The sequence below is a fragment of the Vombatus ursinus genome, unplaced genomic scaffold (genome assembly GCF_900497805.2).
Source record: "Vombatus ursinus unplaced genomic scaffold, bare-nosed wombat genome assembly UNPS02014801.1, whole genome shotgun sequence".
Classification (NCBI taxonomy): Eukaryota; Metazoa; Chordata; class Mammalia; order Diprotodontia; family Vombatidae; genus Vombatus; species Vombatus ursinus.
In genome coordinates this window covers 12,599,179-12,620,325 of record NW_020954579.1, presented here as the reverse complement: position 1 = coordinate 12,620,325, position 21,147 = coordinate 12,599,179, and the positions used below count along the sequence as shown (strand labels likewise).

At 40.3% G+C, this 21,147-nt stretch overlaps 1 protein-coding gene across 1 annotated transcript; it reads right to left on the bottom strand.

The window, feature by feature from the left end:
* Window positions 1-11,739: 11,739 nt before the first annotated feature.
* Window positions 11,740-20,570, bottom strand: LOC114051191 (translational activator of cytochrome c oxidase 1). Its single transcript, XM_027873402.1, has 5 exons — window positions 20,303-20,570; window positions 17,916-18,022; window positions 16,736-16,863; window positions 15,925-16,102; window positions 11,740-12,365 (listed from the first exon to the last, which is right to left on the bottom strand). The coding sequence occupies exons 1-5, from the start codon at window positions 20,568-20,570 to the stop codon at window positions 12,165-12,167; spliced, it is 882 nt and encodes a 293-aa protein (XP_027729203.1). The 3' UTR covers window positions 11,740-12,164.
* Between the last annotated feature and the right edge of the window lie 577 nt (window positions 20,571-21,147).

Sequence of the window (21,147 nt, the reverse complement as noted above, 5' to 3'; positions counted from 1 at the left end):
AAATCTGATTGCTTCCATCACTGGACATAGAATTCTCTCACTTGACTTCAAAACCTTGGTCAAGGCTCATCTTACAGAAAGCTTGGCTCATTCCCTATTACTTGGAATGCTTTTTTATTCTATGTATGCTCAACACTTATCTAATGTAAATGCCATTTTATATTGCTCATAGGACCTGTATAAAGGACAGCTATTGCATCATATGATGCTTTATAATTTTCAGAAAAATGACTGCGCAAATTTGTATATTGCTTTATGGGTTACAAAGTGCTTTCCTTACAATAACAACCACATGAATTAGGTAATATAAGTGCTATCTTCATTTTAATAGAACCATAGAATTAAAGTTGAAAGAGACCTCCCAGCCACACCCCACCCCCCATTCCCAAGACCCCACTACAACATACCTAACAAGTAGTTACCAAACCTTTTAGGGAGGAACTCATAACACCTCAGGTAGCCCATTCCACTTTTGGACAGCCTTAATTGCTAGGATTGTTTTGAATGACGTCAAGCCTCTTTGAAACTTCCACCTCTTCTGGGTACAAAAGAACAAATCTAATCCCTGTTCCACATGCCCATTCTTCCAATTCTTAAGAAATAGTTATCTTGTCCCCTCCCCCTTACCCTTGGTCTTCTCTAAGCTAAAGTGAATACCTCCTAAAACAGCCTAGTTCATTTGTTAGATACCTAAGTCTAGAAGTTTTCCTTAACATCAAGCCTAAATTTCCTTCAAGCAATCCTTGAATGTTATGGACACGATGTCCTTCACTAGCTTGGTTGTCCTCCTGTAGTTACTCTCCAGCTGTTCAATGTCATTTTCAAATTATGGTACCCAAAATGAATACACTACTCCAGATGTAATTACTCCACGGAGAAGTACAGAGGGGCCACTAGCTCCTCATTCTTGGAATGCTATGCATCTCAATGTAATCCAAGATTAATTGGCTTTTTTGGCTGCCATATTAAACTGTTGACTTACATTGGTCTTATAGTCTTGGGTGGGAAACCTGCAGACTTGAGGCCACGTATGGCCTTCTAAGTCCTCAAGTGAGGTCCTCTGACTGAATCCAAACTTCATAGAACAAATCATTTGGATTCAGTCAAAGGGCTGCACTTGAGGCCCCAGGTTCCCCACCCCTGGTACGAAGTCCCAGATCTTTTTCAAATTACTATCTAGCCACTCTTTTTTGAACCCAAGTGTTATTCCCTATTGAATTTAATCTTATTAGATTCTGTGTAATGATCTAACCTATCAAATTCTTTTTTGGATCCTGTCATCCAATGTTAACTATGCCCCAAAGCTCTGTGTTATCTGTAAATTTGATAAGAATTCCAGCTAGGCCTTTATACAAGTCCTTGATAAAAATCTTCCCTGTGCTTTTTTTTTTTTTTTTTTTTTTTACATTTTCTAGATGAAAAAAGAGTACAGTGACTTGCCCAAAGTCAAACAGCTTATAAGTATTAGGGTCAGGATTCAAACCCAGGTCTTCCTGACTCAAAATCCAGGGCTACATTGTAAATCTCTCTAAGCTGCCTCCCAAAATTATAGGTGACACAAATAGCAATGAAGATTTCCATATGCTTTACATACATTCTCTTATTTCCTTCTCATAACAATCCTGTGAGGTTCCTAGTATATTTATCTCCTCTCTTCCCTAGCTCTCCAGTTATACTTATTGTCAGTATTCACTTATTTAATTGCCTGGACTTGTTTCATGTCTGTTAGTTTTTGTTCAAAGTGATTGTAAACTCCTTGAGAACTGGGGTTATATTTCTGTACTCCATTCAAAAAAAGAGGAGAACCTGAACTTGAGAACCTGAGCTCCTAGTTAAGGAGCTAACATACAGTAAAAATTCAAGTGATTCAGCCCTCACTTACAAATGTAGTCACTTTGAAGTGAATTTTTTTCTGGGCCTGGAAAGAAGTATATGATTTGGCCTGGTGAAAAAAGAGGGGGAAATCACTTCAAGGAAGGTGAGTAACTTAAACAAAGGCACATGTTCAGTAAAATAAGGAAATTCACCTGCTACATAGATAAGAAAGGACTAGCCAGTGGAGGACTTCGAATGCCAGATCAAATAGTTCAAATTTGACTTTATAGGCTGGAGATAAGGTAGCTATTTTTGATGGCATCCCACCCTATCCATGAAAAGAAAAAAACTGAAGTAAGCTTAATTTGAGGTATTAAAATATAAATATTGCACTTATATCATTATGTTAAGATCAAGGAGAAAATATAAAATGAATACACTTAAATTCTGTATTATGATTAGTTAAGGGAATAGAAGCTAAGAAAAGGAAAATGGAAAGGTGAAAGGCAAGAATAAAAAAATCAAATATAAATACTGATAGAGGCTGGCACAAACAAATGCAGAGACTTTCATGGTATACAATAGTCACTTTTCAATTTAATTTTGGTACTATCATCATATAAGAAAGGAAATATATCATCTCTCATTTAAGACAAGAGCCAGAACTCACCCACATGCCAGAGGTTGGTCACTGTAAGAGAGAGAGAGAGAGAGAGAGAGAGAGAGAGAGAGAGAGTGTGTGTGTGTGTGTGTGTGTGTGTGTGTTTAGCAGGGAAAAGAAACCAGGAAAATGTGTGTATGTGAGGAGGGAGGAAATAACACATCACAGCCATTGACAAAAAACACTTTTTAAGCTGTGAAGCAATATATAAATGAGCTGTTATTGTTTTGAAAAGAAAATCAACAGGTGAGCAGCTATGGGGTTTGAAAGAGTCAAAGACTTCAGGACAAATAGTCAATATTTTTTCTCTGATTTTGACATAGCTCTGCTGCACCTCTAGCTTTTAGGGGAGAAAATTATGAAAATCCATTTCAGACCAGATTAATGGCATGGAATCTTTTCTTTTGGCAGGCTTCCTCCATACTATCATTTTATTTTAATTACAGATATATCATCAAGTATTTTAATTACAGGTATATGTATATTACATACATATATACATATACATACATACATATATATATGCACATACATAAGGTGGTGGTGGCTGTTGTCCTTCATTTTTGAAGAGGATCAAAATGACATTATTATGCTAGAGTCAAGTTTTAGTGTGTCTGACTATGGCTGATCAGACCAATATGAGCTCAGAATGTTCTACGACAGGTCGGGCACAAATAGTCCATGTGAACCTTTGGGGTGGATTCTCTAAGTTTGTGTATCTTGCATTTCTCTTGGGCTATTTCAGTTCTGCTTTGCTCATAGAGCACAGCACCTTTTGTGATGTGGGCACTCCATGCTGAGCGGTTCTGTGCCAGTATCTCCCATGTCACACAACCAGTTCCAAAGTTCTTGAGAGACCTTGAGAGTGTCCTTCTATCACTTTTTCTGACCACCATGTGCATGCTTGCCCTGTGTGAATCTCCATAAAATAGTCTTTTTTGGCAAGCGTAGGTTTTGCATTTGAACAGCATGGCCATCCCATCGGAGTTGTACTCTCTGAAGCAGAGTTTGAATGCTTGGCAGTTTAGCTTGAGAAAGGACCTTAGTGTGTGATATCTTATCCTGCCAGGTGACCTTCAGAATCTTCCTAAGATAATTCAAATGAAAGCGATTCAGTTTCCTAGCATAGCACTGGCATACTGTCCAGGTTTCACAGGCGTACAGCAATGAGGTCACCACAACAGTTGAACAATTTGGTAGTCAGTCCTCTTTGCTCCCATACTTCACCTCTTCTCTCCCACACTTTTCTTCCGAGCCTGCCAAACACTGAGCTAGCTCTGGCAATGCGTGCATCAACCTCATTATCAATGTGTACCTCCATGGAAAGTACACTGCCAAGGTACGTGAACATATCCACAGCATTAAAAACTCCATTTGCTGTAACCAGTGGTTCCACGTATGGATGGTGTACTGATGGATCACGTGTGTTTTTTTTGTTGTTAATTGTATTAGCTCAAACAGCAGAGAATCGATCCATACTTCGTTGCATCTCAGCTTCAGAGGCTGCATTGAGTGTACAATCATCTGCAAACAGAAAATCATGCACCAACACTTCCTCCACTTTGGTCTTGGCTTGCAGTCTTTTTAAGTTGAAGAATTTACCATCAACTCGGTAGCTGACCTTGTTCATCCTCATTGAAAGCATTTGACAACATGACTGAAAACGTATGCCAAAAAGCATGAGAGCAAGCACGCAGTCTTGTTTCACTCCATTGGTGACTGGAAAAGCACGAGAGCATTGTCCATTATCCAGAACCCACACAGGCATGCCATCATGAAATTGATGTACAATGCTAATGAATTTCTCTGGGCAACCAAATTTTGACATAATTTTCCATAAGCCCTCATGATTGACAGTATCAGAGGCCTTGGTCAGATCTACAAACGTTGTGTACAGACTTTTGTTCTGCTCTTGGCATTTTTCCTGGAGTTGTTGGGCAGCAAACACCATATCAACTGTTTCTCGGCCCTTTATGAAGTCACATTGGCTCTCAGGTAGATGACCATATTCCAGGTGAAAGATGAGCCTATTAAGGAGGACTCTGGCAAAAATCTTGCCAGCAATGACTAAGAGAGAGGCCCCCCCTTTACCTTTTTAGAGATGGACAATGGAGGCATCCTTGAACTCCTGGGGGATAACCTCCTCTTGCCATATAACCTGGAAAATTTCAGTCGGCTTCTGTATAAGCAATGGACCCCCTACCTTGTAAATCTCAGATGGAATAGAATCATCACCAGGTGCTTTGCCACACGAAAGGAGCCTAATGGCATTCTAAACCTCTTCTTCAGTTGGAACTTCAGCTAGACAGGGATTGACTTCAACCTGAGGTAAATGGTCAGTGGCTTCAGCATTGATTGATGATGGTCTGTTGAGGACACTATGGAAGTGTTCAGCCCATCTTTCTAGGATCATGTCCTTATCACTAATCAATGTGGTTTCATCAGCACCGAGTAGTTGAGATGGTCCATAGGTCTTTGGTCCATAAATGGCCTTCAGAGCATCATAAAAGTGCTTTGGATTGTTAATATCAGCATAAAACTGAATTTCATCTGCCTTCTTACTAAGCCAAGAATCCTGCATCTCTCTAAGCTTTGCTTGTACTTTACTTTTGGTGTAATTAAATGCTGCCTTCTTAAAGATGGATGAACTATCCTGCTGGTAAACCCTGTGGCATTCTTGTTTTTCATTTAGCAGCTTCTGAATTTCCCCATTGTTTTCATCAAACTGCTCTTGATGTTTGTGAGTGTTCTGACTCAGATGAGCAAATGCAGTGCTATACACCAAATCTCTAAAAGCTGCCCACTCCTTTTCTGCTGCACTGTTGCCAACTGTGTGTTGGCTCAACTTTCCCTCCAAGTTAGCAACAAACTGTTCTGGCTTAGAGAAGAGCTCTAATCTGTTGACATTCATTCTTCTGGTAGTCATTTTGCCTCGGGGATGCAGCTTTTGTTGAATGTGAATGTTTAACTTGGAGAGGATAAGTCTATGATCAGTCCAGCACTCTGCGCCTTACATTGCCTTTGTCACTGTCACATGCTATCTGTCTCTTCTCCTTACAATCTCCTTACCTAGTCCATTAAATGCCAATGCCAATTAAATGGAAATGTGAGGGTGCATCCACAGTTTTATTGTGTTTAGGTAAATGTAAGACAGTGTTGTGATGAGAAGGTCATGAGATGCACAAGTCTTCAGTAGTCAGTGACTGTTGCTGTTTCCAACTCCATTCCTCCCTAGAACTCCCTGCCAAGTCTGGTAGTCTGAGTCTACTCTAGCATTAAAGTCACCCAGAATTATAAGCTTGTCTTCTTTTGGCATATTGATAATAGGGGTCTCCAGGTCTTCATAACATTTTTCTCTAACCTCATCAGGGTTTGTCACGGTGGGAGCATGATGATGGGTAGGCACTGATGATGGTAGCATGGCATTTTCCTCCAAGTGGCAATCACATTATCATGAGCCTGTCATTCACTCCTTTTGGAAGGCATATAAGCTTGTTGTCTAGATTAGTTTTGATTGGAAAACCTACACCAACTTCATGGTGCTCCTCTTCACTGTGGCCACTCCAAAAAAATGTGTATCCAGCTCCAACTGGATAAGCTGGCCTTCATTTGCCAGCCTTGTTTCATTCAGAGCTGCTATTTGGATGTGAAACCTGCTGAGTTCTCTTGCAGCAAGAGCTGTTTGTCTTTCAGGTCTACTGGATTTTGTGTTGTCTATAAGTAAGTGCATGTTCCATGTGCTGATGGTGAGTAGAATCATCTTTGCAGACTTTTTTGTACATTTGTGTGTGTGTTTTGACCGCAGAGTGGGATTCCCTGCCTGCTGCAGTAATCAGGCCAGGGTTGGGTAATCAGACAATTTTTAGGACACGTTTTCTATCCCCTTCCTCACACCAGGAGGTGAGCAGTGCTATCTGTTAAAGGCTGCTCAGACAGCCAGGGGGCTGCCAAATCCCACTGCTGCTGCCAGTGAGAAGACGACCCTATGGCCCTGGCCGCCTGTGTGCAGGATTGTAACTACAGCTCTGAGTGTATCCATACCTGCTGCTTCATCACTGCTTGTTGCCACAGAACTTTGAGACAGGTAAAATGGTAAAAATGGTATGGGCGATGTCCTTTGATTCATGTGTAAATTGGATTTAAGTGAGGCAGAATTGCATGAAGTAATTGGCCTCACTCTTTCCTCCAGAGTCATCACAGTTCAGTGGCAGGACAGAATCAAGATGACTGGTGATGGCTTAAGATGCAGTGATTGACCTTGGCAAGTAAGCGCTCCACAGCGCCTGCTTCAGCTGCCTTCATGGCTGTTGGAACAAATTGTTCTCATCCACCCATTTCACCAGGCAAAGTCTTCACATGCTTGGGATAAACATCCCCCTAACTCACCAAGGGGTTTGAGACCCCTTGTTTACCCTCCACCTGGTTTAGCCCGTCTGCCAAAATAATTTACCAGGATGTGGCCACCGAGCATGCTGCAGCTTCTTGGAGCCACAGGTGAGATTTAGGTGGATCGGGTGGACACCAAAGGTGGAAAGCAGCACTGAAAAGGGCTCAGCAGCATATCTATGTATATGTGTATACACACACACACACATACACACACCTGTGTATTTATACCAAAGGCATACTAGGGCTTGGGGCATTTGAGTGGTGGAATTCCTGGGTTATAGTCTTAATTTGGTATTTTCCCTCCAAAAATGAAATTCTAAATTCAAAAAATTCAATGAATATGCCTTCAGTTTGAGATGGCAGTAATAATCCCAGGAGTGCAGAGGGAATAAATCGGAAGCCTACAATATATGGAAGTTAAATATTACTACAAGGATACCAGGTAAAGGTGAGGCAGTTAGGTGGTACAGGGATACTACACTGGACTTAGAGTCAGGAAGACCTGAGTTTAGGTCTGACCTTGGACATTTACTAGCTCTATGACCCTGGGCAAGTCACTTAACCGCTATCTGCCTCAGTTTCCTCATCTGTAAAATATGGATAATAATAGCATCTACCTCCCAGAGTCATTGTGAGGATAAAAATGAGATAATGTTTGTAAAACAATTTTTAAAGTGATATATGCTAGCTCTTATTATTATGGGTGTGACAGATACAAGATACAAGAATGTTAGAATTAATAAGAGCCTTAGAGATCATGCGGTCTAACCTCCTTCATTTTATGGATGAGAAATCTGAGACCCAAGAAGGTTAAGGCACTTGACCAAGATCACACCCAGTGGCAGAGCCGAAATTAGAATCCAGCTGTTTTGCTCTTAAAGTCAGCTCCATGCCAAGATTCCAGCTGTTGCTTCAGTAGCCCGGAGGCAATGAGGTTATTTTTAGCTCATGGAGGTAAAGAACGGAGCTTTTACCTTGCCCAGAGGATGAAGAGCTGATTCTCAACTTTGACAGTCTCTTCTATTAATTTCAGGGAAGGACACGGTTAGGAGTCACTCTGGTATTATGACCATATATTTCAGGGTTCACATTAGTACAGTGTCTAGGACATAGGTGTCTTTTCTTAAAACATATGGAAATATAAAACTTAAAAAAATTGATGGTAATTAGTCAATAATCAATAGCCAATAAATGCCAGGCACTGTGCTAAGCACTGATGATACAAATAAGAAAGACAGGCCCTGTTTTCAATCTAATGGAGGAAGACTATATACAGAAGGAAGCTGAAAAGTTGATGGTGTGGGGGAGTGGGGCACGGAGTACCTAGATGGAAAGGGAGGCCTTGGGAGGAGTTCATTGCTTTTCCTTCTGTGAGAGGGGAGAGGCAACTGAGGGTGCCAAAGAGGCGTAAAGCATTAAAGAGGAATGGGTCACTGTAATGATGAGATTTCAGGTGATGAGCTTATCCAGCGAAAAGCATGATTCATTGTTTATCTTATGATTCATTTATGATTATTCACTTTATAAGAATTTACCACAAAATTCCTTTACATATTAAGATTCCCTCATACATTTTAAGTGATCACATTTCATCAAATTCAATTTTCCTTCAACTTTTCAGGAACACAGTTATTACGTAAAGGTTTACCCATATAATACTTAAGATCACAGATTTAGAATTGAAAAGGGCCCTAAAAACTTTCTAGTGCAACGCCCTCATTTTACAAATGAGGAAACAGAGATTTTGATATTTTCCCTCCAAAAATGAAATTCTAAATTCACAAATTCAATAAATATGCCTTCAGTTTGAACCCTTTCCAATGCACTACATTGTATGGTCTATTTTAAACTACCCTATGAATATTTTAATTAATAAAGTCAGTATTATGTAGTAGCAAGAACACTACTGATTTTTTAGCTATACAATCCAAATCCAGTCCAACCCAAGAAGCACCTATTAAGGTCAAAAAGTGATTCATGAAGGACATTGTGCAAGACGCAATGCTAGGTGATAAGGATAAAAAAACAAAATGAAAAGCAATTCCTGATCTTGAGTTTACATTCTAATGGGGAAAAAGGAAGAAATACAACATGTAAACAGGTAAGCATATACATCATAATTATCAGAGGAAGAACTAGAATTTAGGGTAAGGAAACGGTTCCTATAGGAGGTACCATGGCATAGTGGATAGAGTAGGGACTTGGAGTCAGGGAATCCTGAGTTCAAATCTCACCTCAGGCACTTACTGGCTGTTATGACCCTGAGCAAGTCACTTAATTTTTCTGTATTTGTTTCCTAACAGCGAACAAGCCAGTTTGTCTGGAATGTGGAGTAAAAGAAGAGTAGGTTGCAATATTCCTGAAAACATGGAGTCAGATTGTGAAGGGAATTAAATGACAAGTTGTTCATATTTTATTCTAGAGGCTACAGGGAGACATTGAAGGTTCTTCAGTAAAGGAGAGATTTGGTTCACAGGATCATAGATTTAGAATCAGAAGAGACCTTTAAGTCTATCTAGTCTCTTCCCCTCATTTTACAGATGAGGAAACTGAGGTCGAGAGAGGTTAAATGATACGTCCAAGGTCACACAGGTTGTAAGTGACAGACAGGATCTGAACTCAAACACTCAGCCTCCAAAGCCAGTGTTCTGCTTCTCCAGAACTGTGCTTTATAGGGAGGTTGTTTTGGAAACTTGGGTAGTGTGGCTTTGAGATGGGAGAAACTGGAAACTCAAATTAGACTATTTATTGCCGGCAAGAGGTAATGAGGCCTTGAACTAGGGTGTTGGCCGTGTGAGTAGAAAAAAGGATATAACAACAAGAGGAGAGGCAGAACCGAGAAGACGTGGTGATTGAATGGAGATTTGAGGAGTCAGAGAGAAGCTAGAGTCAAGGATGACTTTGGAAGGATGGTGGTACCTTCATCAGCAACACAGAAGGATGGAGGATGAGTTCTGTATTGGATATCTTCAATCAATCAATAAGCACTTCTACTCTGTGCTAGGCACTTGGGATACAAAGGCAAAAACTGAAACACTTCACTGGGGAAACAGCATGTACACATTTAAGTAAGTAGAAAACATGTGCAAAATAAACACAAAGTAATATAAGGGGATGAGGCAGCTAGGTGACAAAGTGTATAGAGTGTCAGAGTCAAAAAAGACTCATCTTCCTGGGGCAGCTAGGTGGTGCAGTGGATATAGCACTAGCCCTGGAGTCAGGAGGACCAGAGTTCAAATCCGGCCTCAGACACTTGACACTTACTAACATTATCTTCCTTAGTTCAAATTCGGCTGCAGACACTCACTAGCTGTGTGACTCTGGGCAAGTCACTTAACTCTGTTTGCCTCAGTTTCCTCATTTGTAAAATGAGCTGGAGATGGAGAAGGAAATGGCAAACACTTCAGTATCTTTGCCAAGAAAATCTCACATGGGGTTATAAAGTGTCACTCGGACTGAAACGACTAAACATCAAGGGAAAGGGTACTAGAAGCTGAGGGTGGGGAGGAATCAGAAATATCTTTATGTGGGAGATGGTGCTTGAAATGAGTCTTGAAGGAAGCTGAGGATTCTCAGAGGTGGAGGTGAGGAGGGAGTGTATTCTAGGCATGCAGGATGGTCTTTGTAAAGGCATGGAGATGGGATATAGATAGTCAAATCCAAGAAACAGTAAAATGACCAGCTTGGCTAGAAGACAAGAGAATGTCAAGGGGAATAATGTATAATCCTCAAAAAGGAGGCTAAAGCCAAATTGAGAAGAGTTTTGAAAGCCAGTTTGTACTTTAACCTAGAGGTAATTAGGGAGACAGCAGATTTTATTACATAAAGGAACAAATATAGTTTGATCTGCGGTTTAGGAATGTGACTTTGACAGCTGTGTGGAGGATAGACTGAGAAAGCAGAGACATGACAGGAAAAAAATTAGGAGGCTATTATGAGAGTTCAAACAAGAAGTGATTAGGGACTGAAGTAGGATGGTAGATGTATGAGGAGACAGGGGGAATGATTTGAGATACTGTATTGTACAGGCAGAATTGACACAGATTGGTAACTGACTAGACATGGGTGGGGGTGGGTGAGGGAGAGAGAAAAGTCAGGAAGGACTTAGATTTCAAAGCTGGGTAAGAAGGATGATGGTACCTTCAACAGTCGGGTCCAAAAGCAAGAGCAAGAACATTGGCAGAACACGTCCTACAGCCTAGGTCTGCTGAAAACAGGGCACTTCCTTCTATACATGCTGCAATCCCAGAACCTTAATTTAGATCCAATTTAACAGGTCCCTTCTGAGGGTCACACAATCTGCTATCAGGGCCCTTCTGAATACACATGATATTCAGGCCCCTAACCAATGCAGGTACCCAAGGAAGAGTTACCTGGAGTCTGGAAATTAATTTTCTGCAGTCTTTTCCAAGGTGGACTGGGCAGTGGGTTACTGCCCTCTAGTGGCAGAGAAGGTGTGTAGGCAGCCCCATTGGAGGGAAGAAATTGGGATGCAACCACAGCCATTCTTTTACTTTGATGGGCACCCAGGGTAAACAAGATCCCACCCCAAGAACTCCACAGATGGCCTCCTTTCTCCCATATGCCTTACCTATCTCCTCAGGCAGAATCTGAGGATGATGATAATCAGCAAGTTATGTTTCACATAAGTGTGTTTAGGCCATTTGTTGTTGTGATAGATCAAAGCATTAAAGGTATATCTATAGGGCAAAAGAAAGGTTAGAACAGAGATGGGGGAGTATTCAAAGGAGGATTTTAGGCCTGCTGGGGAGAATTAATGTACCGAGGCAGATAAAGTCACACTTCCTAAATGGGAGAATGGAAGGGAAAAAAACCATTGAAGAGAGTTAATAATCACACACCAAACAACGTAGTTACCAATATAAATCATTTTGTTCCTAATCAAGAAGCAGTTTCTATTCTAGACATTCAGAGTGATTCACCCAGAAGTCACCTAAAAGGTGACCTTCTTAGGTCAGAAACTAAGCTGAGGGCAGCAGCTTGATTAGGCATCTAGGTTCAGTCAGTCAGCAGGGATCAGACAGCATCTCAGCTTTCCTCATCATGGTGCTGCATGCCACTGGTATGAAGATTCCAAGGGTCTTCCTTCCTCATGGAGCAGCAAGGCAGACAATGACGACTCGCCACTGCCACGGACCTTGGCTTAATACACTAATGACCTGTCAAGGCTTCCTGTTCTCCTCAGGTCCCAAAGGTAGTTTATGAAAATTCACACTACTGAGATGGATTGCTATCTGAACAGTGAGGCACCCGGCTGTGTCTCTCCAGGCCAACTCTGTTACTCAATGTTGTCATAGACTCGAATCACATCCTCATAGCTATTAAGTGCTTGGATTAGATGGGCGGCTGCCTCCATGTCCCCATCTGACAGCTTCACCTTCATGTTAGGGATGAATTCTAGGACACAGGACTCAGAACACAAGCCCAAGGAGTCCAGTTTTGTCCTCACTTCATGCAGTGAAGGGATGTCACATATAAACTGGAAAAAGCAATATGCCAGAAATTAGATTTGAGACCTATCAATATCTTACACCATAAATCATTAGAAGCTCAAAATGGACACATGATCAGAATATGAAAGGTCATACCTTTAAAAAACAACTCTAACTATGCTCATAGGGCTATAAAACCATGCATACCCTTTGACCTAGAAATACCACTACTAGGTTTATATCCCAAAGAGATAAAAGGCAAGAAAGAAAAGGACCTATGTGTACAAAAGTATTTATAGCAGCTCTTTTAGTGGTGGCAAAGACCTGGAAACTGATGGGATGCCCATCAATGGGAGAATGAATGAACAAGTTGTGGTATATAATTGTGATGGAATGTTATTATGCTATAAGAAATGAGGAGCAAGATACTCTCAGAAAAATCTGGAAAAACTTACATGATGCAAAGTGAAATGAGCAGAAGCAGGGGAACACTGTACACAGTAACAGCAATATTGTAAGATGAACAACCGTGAATGACTTAGCTATTCTCAGCCACACAGCACTTATGACGAAAGATGCTATCTATCTCCAGAGAAAGAACTGATGGGAGTCTGAATGCAGATTAAAGCATACTTTTTTAAACTTTCTTTTTTTGTGTTTTTTCACAACATGACTAATGTGGAAATATGTTTTACATGACTGTACACGTATAACATCAAATTGTTTGCCTTCTTATTGGGGGGGAGGGGAGAGAGGAAGGGAGAGAATTTGGAACTCCAAATTCATAAAAAAATAAGTGTTAAAAATTATTTTTATATGTAATCAGGGAAAAAATAAAATGTTAAGTAAATATAGGAACAACAACAACAAAAATCCCCCAACAACTCCAGAAGAGAATTACATCGGGTAACTTTCATAGTTATAGCTAAGGGCAAGCGGTTTTTATTTCTATCTTCTGTTATTATATTGACTAGATTTCCCCCTTCATACCTATACTCTGCTACTTCCAGAGAACCTCCTTTAGAATAAGGAATTTTTTTTTAAAGGAAAAGAAGGAAGATGGGAAAATGCAACAAAACTGATCAAACCATAAAAAAAATCTGATGTAATATACAATGTTCCACACATAACCTGCGCAAAAGGGGGTGCAAGAAAGAAGGAGGCGTCTTCTAATATTTCTTCTTTGCAGTCAAGACTGTTTATAATTTTGCAAAATTCTATTTCTGTGGTTTTACAGTTGTTTCTTCCATTTCTGTTGTTGCCATCAATGTTTATAACTGTCTTCCTGGCTCTGCTCCCAACTTCACTCTGCATTATTTCATATAAATCTTTACATGTTCCTCTGTATTCATCATGTTTGCCATTTCTTACAGGACAGCAATATTACATTACATTAATATATCACAATTTGTTTAGCTACTCCTCAATCAATGCGCATCTATTTTATTTCTAGTTATTTGCTATTATGAAAAGTGACATTAAAAATATTTTTGCATATAAGGATTTTTTGTCAATGACCTCCTTAGAACATAAACCTACCAGTGGAATATTTGAGTCAAAGGGTATGGACATTTTTGTCACTTTATTCTCCAACTCATAGCTCCACCAACAATGCATCACAAAAGATATAAATAGATAACTTTGATTACATGAAATTGAAAAGCTTTTGAACTAACAAAATCAATGCAACTAGGATAAGAAAAGAAATGATAGACCAGAGAAAAATTGCATCAAATATCTTTGATAAAGGTCAAATTTCCAACATTTATAGGTAATTAATACAAATATATGAACAAGAGTCATTCCTCATAAGTGGTCAAAGGGTATAAACAAATAGTTCTCAAAAAAAAAATTCTTAAAATTACAAACTATGGATAAGCATATGAAAAGATTTCAAATCTCCAAGTAATAACACAAGTTTAAATTAAGACATCTGTGAAATTTCACCCAGAAAACTAGCAAAGATGACAAAAAATGGGAAGAGTCAATGCTGTAGGAGCTGTGAAAAGGCAGACACACTAATACATTGCTGGTGGAGCTATAAATTGATCCAACTCTTCCTGAAAGAAATTTGGGATTAAGAAACTGATTAAAATGTTTGTACTCTTTGGTACACATAACCCACTACTAGGCATATGACCAAGGAGGTCAAAGGCAGAAAGATCTCATATATACCAACATATTTATAGCAGGATTTTTTGTAGTAGCAAAAACCTGGAAACAAAGGAAATACCCATTGACTGGGGAATGGTTAAGCAAATGTGGTACACAAATGTAATATTATTGCACAGTAAGAAGGAATATGAAGAATTCAAAGTAGCATGGATTTACATAAACTTGTACAGAGGGAAGAAAACCAACAAAACAATATATACAATGACTACAACAATATAAATGCAAAGAAAGAAAGAAACCACTAAACTGAATGCCGTGTAATTACAGTGACCAAGCTTGCCTGGAAGAAATAAGAAAATGTGCCTCCATCTTTTCTTTGAAGAGGTGAGGTAACTATGGGTAAGGAACATACACTGTTTGACTCAGTCAGTGTGTTGGTTGATTTTGCTGAACTGTTTTTTTTTCTCCTCCTCCCCCCTTTTATTCTTTGTTCCAAGAGATGGCTTCCTGGCATATAATCTGAAATGAAGATGTAAAATAAAAAAATACCAATAAAAATTTTTAAATTGTTGCTTAAAACAGAAATGAGTGCTAGAGATGCAAAAGCCAACTTTATCTGGTAGCATCCAAGTTAATTTAGAGGCAATGGGAAATAACAAAATGTGTTTTAAGCCTCTTGGAAGAGTCAGGCAGACTGTGTTACTCTATAAAAAAAGAAAAATGATAGTTGCTAGGAAACTGGTCCTAGAGCTCATTTTGAGGCAAAGGTATAGGTGATCCTTTCAAAGAGACAGGCAACTAGATATAGGGTGCATTTTATCACCCTATCATTTTATAACAGTCTAGAAGCAAGAATGAGGATGAGGATTGTTAAAAAGGTAAGTAGAAACAAATACATTTTTAGTACAGCATTCAAAAAAGTATAATATACAATCTAAACAATAGTAGTGAATGAAAAATTATCAGGAGGTGGCACAAAGGCCCTTGTGAACTCCTATGTTCTGATTTTATTTTGGGTTAAAGTTGCAGAAATGTGCATTTTCATTCAATATAAGGACAAACTCCCTAACAATTAGAGCTGTTCAAAAGCTGAACAGGCTGCCACATCAGCTTGTAGCTTCCTAGCACTGGAGGTCTTCAAGTAGAAACTGATCACTTATCAAGGACTTTGTAGAGAGGATTCCTATTCTGGGAGGATAACCTCTGAGGTCCCCTCCAACTTAAAGTATATGATACTAGGATCCTCATTCAATGTGGGAAGAGCAGTGCCTCTAGACCATGAATACTTTAGATCAAAGCCTATAACAGCAGCATAGCAAGTGATCTAAGAATAATAACAGATATAATACTAATAATATATTTTTTAAATGCTTTACTAAAAATGCAAAAAAAAAAAAAAAAAAAAAAAGGCATATGTTGAACTGATTTTCCCGAATCTTTTCTGGAAGCCTTTTCAAAAGAAGCAACTTAACATCTCTCCTTCAAACTTACTTTAAGCATGTTTTTCTCATCATCATTCTCAGATTCCTGTACATCTTCAGCTCCAGCCTCAAATGCCAACTCCAGGGCTCGCTCTAAGTTCACAGTCCTCTTCTCTTTGTCTTCTGTGCCAACGATGACCACCCCCTTTTTGTCAAAGGAGTACCTGGCCCCATCAGTCATCACCCCCCTGTATAAGAACAAAGAAGGGGACCAAGGTCACTGCTTTAGGTCACTCAGTATCCACAAAATGCCTTACCATTGACCTCCTCCCCCACCCCAACAGCCATGAAGTGGTTCTTTTCCAGAGGAAAACAAGGAAGCCACTACTAGGCAGGATAATAGTCCTAGAGTTTCTCTTCAAAATCACTTCAATAATTTTTTCCCCTTATCCTAATTCTGCTTGTTTTCATCTCTAACTAGAGTTTGTAGGATGAAGATAGCTATCTTTCTACCACCTCTCCAGAAATTCTGTATAATCTATTCCGTAAGTGCTTTGTTTCAATATCAGGATACTTTATTATTGGGGATTGGGAAAAAAAAAAACTCAAGACAAATTAAATGAAAAAGACTTTTAGAAGCCATCTAGTCAGGAAATCAAAAGCAGAAACTTGTTGGACCCTAGGCTACAAGAAGGCTTAGGGGGATCAAAACTGAAACAATAACAGACACTACTTGAACTGAGATAAGTTCACTTAGAACTAGCATAGCCAGAGAAAGCAAACAACTTTTCGAGGAAAGAATCAGCAATCAAGCTCTTTGCTCCTCCACCTACCATACTCTGCCTCTCCCCCCACCCCCCCAACCACCTCCTACCACACACCCGTGTTTGTTCAGGATGTGCTTGATGGCTGCATGGCACCTGGCACCACTGTCAGAAAGTACCTCAATGAGTAGAGAAGAGCCACCGGGGCCTCGTCCTTCATAGAGAAGATAGATGTCCTTGTTCTTCTGCAACAAACAATACCAAAACAGCTAGGATTTATCCATCTCTAACTCATCCACTCCACACCATATCTAACTTGGGCTGGAGCCTGGGTTCTCAAAACTTGAAATTATCTCTAACATTTATAGACAAGGCCTTAGAGACCCTTCATCTCACCTATGATCAAATATGGTTGAAGTGGGTAGTTACATGTCCTTTTCCCAAGCCGGATATTTGTTTCTGCGTTCTTTGTGTTGCCTCAGAGATTACCAAGCACCAAAAATCCATAGTCTTTCCCACCTTAAGACTATCAATGACCTAAGAGCTGCAGGGGCAGTGGAGGCAAGACCTCTCAGCCAAGGGTTTTTCATATCACCAAATCCACTTTAAGGTTTGGCATACAAGAGCCTTGTTGCTGCTTGGGAAAGAATGCACAAAAGACCTCTGCATTCCCCAGAGTAGATATATCTGGCATATAACATGCCTAGTAATTGTCCCTCAATTCTACCCAAAGAAACCTATTTCCTAGGGACTCCCTTCCTCTGCTGGGTGTACTGTATTGCTTTTTGGTAGTTGCTTTAAGATATCTGAAATTTCCCTGAAATCTTAATCCCCCAGCTTCCTCACTGTTTACTGACTTCCCAGAGTCCTCCAGAACAGATACTTCCTCTCCAGTTGTAAGTACTCCCTCCTAACTCTCTCTCTTCCTGTCCCAGGCCCAGCTGTCATACTAAATGACTCATAACCGGTCACCAAGAATGTATGCTGGCATCTCTCAACCTTACCCTTAGCCCACCATACTGTAGGCTCCCATGCTATGTATGCTGTACCTCCCCAACTAGTCTGTTCCTGCTCCCTCTGGGGAATAACAGGGTTAAGGACCTTGAGGAATGGTTAGAAGTTGGAACAATGAAGATCTGGGTAGTATATAAACTAAGTACAATAACTATTGCAGTTCAAAGCTGTTAGCATAAAGGGCAACCTTTCTCCAAGACAATATAAGGAGCTTCCTTTAGGCATCCAAACCTAAGTGGTGCTAGAGATAACAGGTAAGGTAAGGTAAATGGAAGGTAAGTACCTCACTTTTCAGTGCTGCCTCAATAGTTGACTTTGGCATGTTTTTGCTTCGACACAATTTCAGGAGGTTGGCCAGATTGCTGTTTAACTCGGGGTTGGGGCCACCTTCTGTGGAAGAAGACAGACATAAGTGAGACTATGGTTTCTCTCATTCCTGGTTTCCCTCACATCTAAAAAACATATATAGTTAAAATGGGCTAAAAAGATTTCTTCTTCTTTTCCCAATAATTTCTTTGATTAGTGTCCATGTGGACCAAAATGGTCTCATAGCACCTGGCTTCATATCTAAAATCCCCTACATATCCTCCTTGTTAATTGTGAATAAATAAGGAGACATGACATTTTAATATCTTATTCCCTCAACCAATTATTACACTTAAAGATCCCAAAGCATAGATCTGAAAGTAGAAAGAGAAGAATACACTTTGTTCCACTGATCACCATCCTGGAACTTTGGGGGGGGGGGGGGAAGTCTCTCTAACACATGTCAGAGAGGGAACTTTTTCTTATACAAAAAGGGAAAAGCAATGAAGACATATTTGGAGCTGCCAACTCACTGTCCCAACCCCATTATGTGGATTGGGAGGACTGCAGCATGCTATTCCCTTCTCCAACACTCCTGAGATCTTGGTTGGCTATACAGAACATACTGAAACTTATCTTTTTACACTGAAGTCTTGTGTGTGCTTTCCTTTTCCTGTATATAGTCTAGGCACTGGGTTGCCATATAATCATTCATTTTAGAGGCATTTGCCACAAAATAAAGGAACTGAAATGGGTAGGAGAAGCAACTGATCAAGATCCCTCATTTTCAAATTCCTTGAACTCAAGGGGCCCTCATTCTGACTGCTGCAATAGGAGGCCCTAATTTAACCAAGAAAGTTAGTTCACAGAATTTAAACAAACCCCACCTCTAGAAAGCATAGAGTACATGGGCATGTTCATGATCCAAAGGGGAGGAAGTATGGAAGGAGGAACAATACTAAATGAGACCAACTAAGCTAAAAGGATTTTACTGTTTTTAGAGGGAAGAAATGAAGAGGAATTTCAAACTGGAGAAAGATGTTATTCCCAACTAAGTTTCAGGAAGGTGAGTATATGCTTGTTAGTTTAAAACAGAGATAAAGGATGAAATGAGTTAGAAGTTATGATGATAAAATGTACATCATAAAAAATTAGAACAGTACTACATCATCTACCTTTCATGGCTATGGCTAGGTGGACAGATCTTAAGAACAAAAAAAAAAGAATTGAGCCAATCACAAAAGACAAAATAGATCATTCTGATTACAAGAAATTAAAAAAAAACTTTTGTACTAACAAAATCAATACAACTAGCATAAGAAAGGAAATGGTCAATCAGAAAAAAAAATTTCTGCATTAAGTATCTCTGATAAGGGTTTTAGCACCCAAAATTAACAGGAAATAAATACCAATATGTAAGACCAAAAAGAGCCATTCTTCAATGGATATGTGGCCAAGAAAACATGAACAGTTCTCAAAAGATGAACTGCAAGCTATTAACTGTATGAACAATTGCTCCAAATCACTAACAGAAATGCATATTAAAATAATCCTGGGGTTTCACCTTACATGCAGCAAATTAGCAAAGATGACAAAAGATTAATATAGTTGATGCTGGAACAAGCACAACAAAACAATGTTGGTGGAGCTATGATTTTCTTTAACTGTTCTGGAATTATGGTAAGGAAGAGACTGTCCATACCTTTTGACCCTGATACTCAACCACTGGCATATATCCCAAAGGGGTCAGAGGTCCTATATAGATCACAGCAACACTTTTTGTAGTAGAAAAAGATTGGTTACAAAGTAAATGTCCTTCAACTTGAGAAAGGCTTAAAAATTGTGGTGCATGAATATAATGAAACGACTGCAGAGTAAGAAATGAGGAATATAAAACATTCAGAAAAGCACAGAAAAACATATGAATTCACACTGAATGAAGTAGAAAGAACCAGGAAAACAATATGCACAATGACTACTAACAATATAATTGAAAAAAAATAAATTTAGTGCTGTGTAATTATACTGACCAAGAAACTTTGTCCTAGAGCTGATTAAATGCATTGTTATAGAACCGTACCACCCCCCCTTTTCTTTTTTAATTCTTCGTTCCAAGGGAGCTGGTTAAGGGTGGCGGGTCGGGAAGGAGGAAGAGATACATCTGGGAACGAGGATACTATATATAAAAACAAAAGCTAAAATCCCACTTTCTACAGTAAGCCTTCCCAAGCCCCCTTAATTCTAGCGCCGCGCCACCTTGGCCCGCTGGGCTAGGTGGGTGGCCAGGGCCGGAGAGCCTTCCCAGACGAGCAGCAGAGCTCGTGGTCAGTCCACCTTCCCCCTCCTTCCCCTCTCCCCGCTCACCTTTAACAGCAAAACGGATGAGCCTCGAGAGCTTCGTGAAGACCTGGCTCCTGGCCGTGTCCTTGGGGCCCTTAATGTGCCTGACTTTGGACCACTTGTTGTGCCCGGCCGGGGTCGCCGCGGACAAGCGGAGGGCCCGGCCCCGCCCTGGACGGAAAGGCGGGGTCGAGGGCCCGAGCTGCAGCGTCTGCCTGCACCCAGCAGGCCCGATGGCCGCGAGAGGCCTCAAACGGCGGGCTGCGGCGCCCCAAAGCCCCACCGCCGCCATCACCCCGCCTGCCCCTGCAGGGACCCCCGCCCCACCGGCACTCGTCAAGGACCTACGCCCCCGGCGACTTTGACCCGAGTCCTTTTCCCAAACTCGTCCGTCCACTTCCTTTGTGCTGAAAACTTTGGTTCCTAGTTCAGAGAGTTCCTCTTTGAACTTCGGGTGGCGTTGTGCTTAGCCAGAAGATAAGCTTGTGTCCAGCATTAAGCAGTGCTTTACACATATTAAGCGCTTAAAAAATGCTTTTTTCATTCATTCATTCGTTCGTTCGTCTATCACTAATTCTTCCTCCCAAGCTGTACTCCCCCATATTTTATTGGAAAAAGTTCAAGGTCCTAGAATAATAGACCCTCATAGCTGAAACGAGCCTTGGAGATCATTTAGTTCAAAGGTCAATTTTTTTTGTCATGGACCCCTCTGGCAGCCTAGTGAAGCCAATCTTCCTGCACAATAATACTTGATTACATTCATGTACCATGGGTTTTTTTGTTAGTTTGTTTGCTTTTTAGCCACGTCCCAAATAACAGGCCCAATTGGTTGCTAGTTTTTTTGCTAACAGAGTACAACTATATTTTGG

Excerpts from the sequence above, each read along its gene's own strand:
- LOC114051191 (XM_027873402.1), bottom strand. The coding sequence starts at position 20,570 with ATGGCGGCGGTGGGGCTTTGGGGCGCCGCAGCCCGCCGTTTGAGGCCT. Across the intron at positions 18,023-20,302 it reads CATCCGTTTTGCTGTTAAAG|AAGGTGGCCCCAACCCCGAG; the intron begins GTGAGCGGGGAG and ends CTTCTTCCACAG. Across the intron at positions 12,366-15,924 it reads ATGAGAAAAACATGCTTAAA|TTTATATGTGACATCCCTTC; the intron begins GTAAGTTTGAAG and ends TGCTTTTTCCAG.